Below are 6,942 nucleotides of genomic sequence, written 5' to 3'. Positions count from 1 at the left end.
TCCTCCTCCTCCTCCACCCCACCTCACCCCAACCCACCTCCTTTGGCGAAATTCCAAAAAAAATCCGGCGGCCCCAGATCTAGATCTAGATCTAGATCTGGCCGCCATTTTTTTAAAAATTCAAAAAAAAAATCTGTGGCGCATATTGGCATGGTGCACCACAGAAGTTTTTCAAGAAATTCGGTGGCGCATATTGACCTGGTGCGCCACAGAAGTTTCAAGAATTCTATGGCACATGTACATATGCGCCACAGAATTCAAATACTAGTCGTGTGGCAACTGTGGCGACCAGAATATGCACCACAGAAGCCATATTTGGTGCGCCACAGTTAGCCTATTTTCCACTAGTGTCCTCAGGTCGTCTTAGTATATTAAAGTCTCCTGCGAGTAACATGGGTAGAATTTCGGAATCACACATCCTCACAAGTTCAGCAAGGAATTCATGTTTGAACTTTTCTTGCGCTGCCCCATACACAGGCACAAGTAACCATTCAAACCCATCTATCTTTGATTTAATAGCCAGTTTGACACAAAAGTCACCACTGTCCACTCGATTTACTTTTAATGTGTTAGTATTTATCCCTACCAGAATTCCCCCTGATCTCCCATGTGGAGGTAAGCAAAACCACGCAAAATCCTTTCCCGTTGACAAATCCCTAAGGAAAGGTATAGAGAAACTAGACCGGCCTGTCTCCAACAAAGCTATAAAATCCAGGTCATACTCCCTAATGGATTCTTTGACAAACAAATGTTTTCCTGGATCCTTAAACCCCTCACTATTCCACGTAATTCCTCTTAGTTTATGCATTATGATTTCGAAGTTTTAATACTAATACGGTTACTCCTCTGCACATTCTTATTATCATACGATTTTTTACGCCTTTTCCTTTTATCTTTGACAATAGGGGGATTAGCACTGCTGAAGATGACATCCCTTCACCTTGTCGAGTTGCTCCGTTCAACAAGAAACATCCACCGCCAGCTATAAGTTTTCGGCTTCTTCATATTTTTCCTTGCTTGTGTTTTCTTTCTTCTTCTTACTTGCTCTTTAACAAATCTTTGGTTTGCAGGCCACATCTTCCTCTCCTGCGTACCTCCACTACCTAAAGAGGGCGAGGTACCCGAAGTTGCCGCTGATGCTGAGGGTGAAATACCCGAAGCTGCTGCGGGTCAAGAAATTGCAGAGACTGATGAGGATGAAGCATCCGAATCATCTCACACTGAAACTTGAACCCCCCCCCCCCCCGCCAATTCTCAGGACGAAGGAGCCAAGGGGAAAAGGAAGCGATCTAAAGCCGATGAGGACTCTAAGTCTTCGAGTGCATCAAAGCTGCAGCTTATTGTACCAATAAGCTCGGCTGCTCCTGCCCCTTCTTCTGCTCCTAGTCTTTTTGACTTGGCCAAAATTGTCAGCTCGTACGTTTCTTTTTCTTTGAAATTTCTTCTGGTGTAGTCAATATCTGGTGCATCCATTATTTTGATTGTTGAATTCGTATTACAGGGATGAGGAGGAAACTCCAAAGGACCCAGCTGCTGAACAGGCCAAAATCTTATTGGCCTTCATCAAGACCCCGGCCAAAACGTTGAGTCCACGTGAAGAAACCGTGGATTCACCAAGACTAGAGGAACCCGTGGAAAGCCCCCGGGCGCCGCCAAAGAAGAGAACCAAGAAAACCAATGCCAACAAGGGCATCAAGATATCAGAGAACCCTCTCGTTCCATCTATGGACGACGTAAGTTTCTTGTTGACCTCTTCCTTTCTTTGTCGTTGCAACTACTCAAATTTCTTTATGATTGCTTTATTTCTTACTGCTCTTCAGCCGATTGCTCGTGAGATGATGGACATGGCCATCAGATATATTGGGTTCCGGGACGAGGCCTCAGAACTTTCGGGTCAGAAAAATTTTTAGTACTTTTTTATCCTTCCATGCACTGTTTCTTCTTATTAACTCTTGTTTCTCCGCCACAGCTGCTTTGAAGAAATCTGAGAAGCATGCCGAAGAACTAGAAGCAAAACTCAAAGCCGCCGAAGAGGTGTTCAAGGGTGCTCGCGCCCAAGCCACAACCAAGGAGGAAGAGTGGGAGGAGGAGAAGTCAAAGATGGCAACCCGCGAAAGACTGGAAGCTTTCAATGCCTCCATCATAAGTAAGTTTAAATATTCTCTGGTTGCTATTTCATTGAGTTTTCCCTTCTTGTCCTTCATCTTTATCGGCTGCTCTTGATAGCAGAGAAAGTTGGGGACTCCTACGAGATGTCCGGAGACTAGCGAATGGATCCGCTACTGGACTCTCTGACTATTTTAGAAGCAAACAACGTTCGGGTTCGCACCGTGCTGGTCCGAGCGCGCCGAGCTTTCAAACGGTTCTTCGGGAATTTCTTCCCCAAGCAAAAGGAACCTGAAGACCTCCTCAACCTCGCCGATGTCTTCAACGCCGAAAAAGACCCAGCACTCGATTATCGCCAGGCAGCCACGAAAACTGGTGTAGAAGTTGCGATGGTGATGGCGATGGTGCATGGCGAGAACGTCGACTGGGACAAGGTCAGCTCTTCCTTCGCAGTAGACGACTCTGGCAAGCCAAAGATACTGGTGTATTTTTTGAAGAGTGCCAAGAAATTTTCAAAGAAAATGATTCCCCTGATCCAACCCGCAAGTGCTTCAGCGAAGGAGTCTTCGGGTGCAATTCCGTCAGCTAGCGCTACCCCCTCTGAGGTACACTAGATTTCCTCTGCTTCTTTTCTTAGGGTCTTTTTATTTTGAGTCTGTAATGAACCTGCCATATCTATGGCTAAAGATCCTTCATTTGTAATATGTAGTATGATATATGAATGGTGCTTCTTTTGCCTTCACTTGATGACTGGGTTGACCCAGAATTTGCCTCTGGTCCTTCGCGGCAAGAATCAATGCCAGAGGAATCCAGCACTTCCGAGGCTGCTGATCCAACTACCCAGTCGAGCAAACCTTCGCCTGGTACGGGAGGAACTCATCACTTCGAGGAACTGCAAAGTGAACTTAGGATCTTGAAGGATCAAATTGTAGTTGCTCTTTCGAAGGTAAAGCGAGCCGCCAAACGTGAAGATTATTTGCTGGATCTGATCTTCAGGGCGAGCGATGACCTATTGTGTAAGTTTCACAAAGCCCCCAAGTCATTGTCTTGGAGTCGAATATTGAGTTCTTTTCCCCTTCTGCAGGTGTTCAGCTGAATCCCGTGACTGAAACAGAGCGAATCAAAGCTCGTATGAATGTTCATATGGAAATTTCCGTCGGGACAGGCAGTGACTTCTGGACTGATCACAAGCGATGCTTCAACATAGTCCAACTCCAGGACCGAGTATCACAGGTCAGTGAATTTGTCGAGTTCCGCCGATCAGTGCTAGCGATGATTTACAACACCATGTTCCCACGGAATCCCGAACCCCAAGGTTTTGCCGAGTTGGTGGGAAAATTCAAGCACGCCGAAGATATTCACTATTTTGTTAAGATCCAACTGGTTGCTGGAGCTAAACTAGCTCTTGCTTGGGTGCGTGTTCATTAGCCAAGACTTGACCTTGATGCAATTTCCCAGGGTTTTCCTGCCCGTCGAAGCAAGAAGGGTGTATCCATGACTCGCCATTACTCTGCTGCTCGAGAACCGGTGATGAGGATGATCGAGCGGCTGCTTGAGGCAGACTTAGAATTTTTTACAAATTTTCACTACGCAGACCCCGTATAGAACCTTGTAGGAAAAACACACCTGATGTAAAGTATACTAGACTCGAGTAATATGATGTGTTGTAAAGTATTTGTTTCTTGCTGAAAAAAGTATGTTTAACCAATATGAGATCTGTTTCGTTAGCCTGATGCCTTTTTGGCCATATCAGCTACTCGGGTCAAGACGTATTTTTATGGCGTTTACCCCTCAAAAGTTATGATGTACAATTATAATGAGGGGATTATGCAGTCCCCGAGTGTTGAGTTGATTTGCACTCGATGAAACCCCCGAGTGTTGGGTTAAGTTATGAAAATACGAAGGAAAAAAAACAAGGCTTAAAGTAGAGAACTTAGCTTTTATTGATGACGATTACGAAGATACATGATTTGCCTTGAAGAGCCTGGCTGAAGGTTGATATGTTTAATGAACAGGAAGGTTTGACTGAATCGCTTGGCCATAGGCCTTATTGAAAGTAAATACTGAATAGTACATTTTAAGCGTAGAATCGACGCAATTGTGCGACGTTCCACGGGTTGTGCTCGTCGGCTCCTGTCTTCTTGTCTTGGAGGCGATAAGCTCCTCCGGGAATCACCTCCGTGATGACGTAGGGTCCCAGCCATGGCGACTCAAGCTTGCGATGTTCATCTTGTTTGATTCGAAGGACCAGATCCCCGACGCTGAAGGACCTGGGACGAAGCCGACGACTATGGTAATTGCGCAGATTCTGCTGCTACGCCATTGATCTTTCGAGTGCCACGTTGCGTTCTTCGTCGAGTGCGTCAACGTCATCTTCGAGTGCCTTTGTGGCCTCGACTTCTTCATATTCCGTGACTCGCGGAGCTTCATGAGTTATTTCGACTGGAAGCATGGCCTCAGCACCGTGGACCAGAAAGAAAGGTGTTTCTTGTGTGGCGGTGTTTGGCGTCGTTCGTAGGCTCCTGAGGACGGAGGGTAGCACATCTACCCAGGCCCCCTTTGCTCTTTCGAGTGGTGCCAGGAGCCTTTTCTTGATACCGTTGTAGATGAGGCCGTTAGCTTTCTCGACTTGGCCATTGGTCTGCGGATGAGCAACCGATGCAAAGCTCAGTTGTATGCCCAACTCTTTGCAATAGTCCTTGAATTCTCCCGAAGTAAGGTTGGCACCGTTATCCGTGATGATGCTATTAGGTACACCGAAGCGAAAAATGATGGACTTGATGAAGTTCACGTCTGCGGTAGCTTCTTGGGTTGTGACGGGCATTGCCTCAATCCACTTGGTGAATTTGTCGACTGCGACGAGCAGATAGACTTGTCCACCTGGCGACGATTTGTGTAGTTTTCCTACCATATCGAGTCCCCACTGGGCGAAAGGCCAAGCCAAAGGTATGGGAGCCAATTCCCCCGCGGGTGCGGGAGGTTTCGTAGCGAATCTCTGACACACCTCACAGGTACTCACAATGTCTTTAGCATCCTGTACAGTGGTGAGCTAGTAGAACCCAGCTCTAAAGGCTTTAGCCGAGATTGCGTGGCTGCTTGCGTGATGCCTGCAAATTCCTTCGTGTATGTCCTTCAGGATGATTTTTCCTTTCTCAGGTGTGACGCATCTCTGGAGGACACCCGATATGCTTCGCTTGTACAGTTCCCCTTTGATTACTCTGAAAGCCTTGGAACGTCGGGTGATTCGCCGAGCTTCGACTTGGTTCTCTAGAAGTTCTTTATTCATCAGATACGCCAAATATGGTTGCATCCAAGGGACCTCGATCATCAAAACTTCCACGGGTGCCATGGTTTTTTCTGATACAGGCAAAGGGGGTTCTGAAGCTGATGCAGCCCCTGAGCCTTTTTTCAACTTAGCCCCCGAGCGTACCTTCGGTTCCTCATCATCCGATGGCTTCTTAATTTTAATGGAGCGCTCCTTGATTTCCTCCCAGAAAACTCCTGCCGGTATGCTTAGGCACTGGGACCCGATGTTAGCAAGGGTATCGGCTTCTTCGTTTCTTGCTCGAGCGATATGAGAGGACTCGCACCCATCAAAGGTTGCCTCCAGTGTGTTGTACATGTCGCGGTAAGCCGCCATGTTGTCGCTAACAGCATCACACCTATTCATTACCTGCTGCACGACGAGGTTCGAGTCTCCGAAGATTTTGAGGCGAGTTGCACCGCAAGCCTTGGCCATACGCATACCATGCAACAGGGCCTCATAGTCAACTTCATTGTTGGATGTGTTTGGGAAGCTCATCCGTAACTCATGCCTCATCTTATATCCTTGCGGTGATACGAGTACCACACCAGCTCCTGCTCCTTGTATCCTTTTGGACCCATCGAAGTACATGGTCCAAGCACTCGACAAATCTGGAGGACCCACGTTTTGGAGTTCCATCCACTCTGCTGTGAAATCGGGTAATACCTAAGACTTGATAGCTTTCCTTTTTTCATACGTGATGTCTCGAGGGGAAAGTTTGATTCCCCAAAGAGAGACACGCCCTGTTGCTTCTGGGTTATTCAAGATATTGGATAAAGGAGCTTCATTGATCACTACGATCAGGTGCTCCGAAAAGTAGTGGCGCAACTTGCGAAAGACACCGTATGCTAGTTTTTGGTAATGAGGGTAACGTTGCTTAGATGGCGAAAGTTCCTCGCTGAGGTAATATACATGACGTTGGACTCCATGAGTTTTGGCTTCCTCGGATTGCTCGACGACGAGGATAGTGCTGACCACCTGATTTGTGGCGGCCATGTACAGCAACAATGGCTCCTTTTCCTTGGGTGCTACTAAGACAGGTGGTGTAGATAGTACGTGCTTGAGATCCTCGAAAGATTTTTTGGCTTCTTCGTTCCACTCGAATTTCTCCGATTTCTTCATCAATGCGTAGAACGGTAGCGCTCTTTCTCCGAGTCGAGCGATGAATCGACTCAACGCTGCAGCACGCCCGTCGAGCTACTGTATATCTTTGAGGTTTGCTGGTTTCTTCATCTTCAAGATTGCTTGAATTTTCTCGGGGTTGGCCTCTATTCCCCTTGCTTAGACTAAGTATCCGAGGAGTTGCCCTGCAGGGACACCAAAGGAACACTTTGTCGGGTTGAGTTTGATGCGATACCTGTCGAGATTGTCAAATGTTTCGCGTAGGTTGTCGATGAGCGTTGCTTCAAGCTTCATTGTGATCACCACGTCGTCGATGTAGACTTGTACGTTTCTGCCAATCTGCTCCCCAAGGCAATTTTGCATCATCCTTTGATATGTGGCACCCGCGTTTTTTAGACCAAAGAGCATTG

The 6,942-nt window shown here is 47.0% G+C and overlaps 2 protein-coding genes across 5 annotated transcripts; one reads left to right on the top strand and one right to left on the bottom strand.

The window, feature by feature from the left end:
* Positions 1 to 679: 679 nt before the first annotated feature.
* LOC139831129 (uncharacterized) lies at positions 680 to 3,814 on the top strand. Of its 4 annotated transcripts, XM_071820452.1 has the most exons (9): positions 680 to 785; positions 906 to 1,416; positions 1,502 to 1,733; positions 1,821 to 1,893; positions 1,970 to 2,146; positions 2,230 to 2,711; positions 2,816 to 3,122; positions 3,191 to 3,339; positions 3,565 to 3,814. In XM_071820452.1, exons 7-9 carry the CDS (start codon positions 2,828 to 2,830, stop codon positions 3,709 to 3,711), a joined length of 591 nt encoding a protein of 196 aa, XP_071676553.1. In that variant the 5' UTR covers positions 680 to 785; positions 906 to 1,416; positions 1,502 to 1,733; positions 1,821 to 1,893; positions 1,970 to 2,146; positions 2,230 to 2,711; positions 2,816 to 2,827; the 3' UTR covers positions 3,712 to 3,814. The 4 variants fall into 4 exon arrangements, 3 of the variants coding, with proteins under 3 accessions (XP_071676553.1, XP_071676555.1, XP_071676554.1); XR_011745772.1 differs by having other exon boundaries at positions 2,871 to 3,122; positions 3,191 to 3,814; XM_071820454.1 differs by having other exon boundaries at positions 3,191 to 3,814.
* Positions 3,815 to 5,155: 1,341 nt separating this feature from the next.
* LOC139831806 (uncharacterized) lies at positions 5,156 to 5,845 on the bottom strand. The gene has a single exon (XM_071821141.1). It carries the CDS (start codon positions 5,843 to 5,845, stop codon positions 5,156 to 5,158), a length of 690 nt encoding a protein of 229 aa, XP_071677242.1.
* Between the last annotated feature and the right edge of the window lie 1,097 nt (positions 5,846 to 6,942).

Source organism: Lolium perenne, chromosome 5, assembly GCF_019359855.2.
Source record: "Lolium perenne isolate Kyuss_39 chromosome 5, Kyuss_2.0, whole genome shotgun sequence".
In the NCBI taxonomy this organism is placed as follows: Eukaryota; Viridiplantae; Streptophyta; class Magnoliopsida; order Poales; family Poaceae; genus Lolium; species Lolium perenne.
Note: the sequence above shows the minus strand (reverse complement) of the source record. Positions and strands in the feature narration are given on the sequence as shown.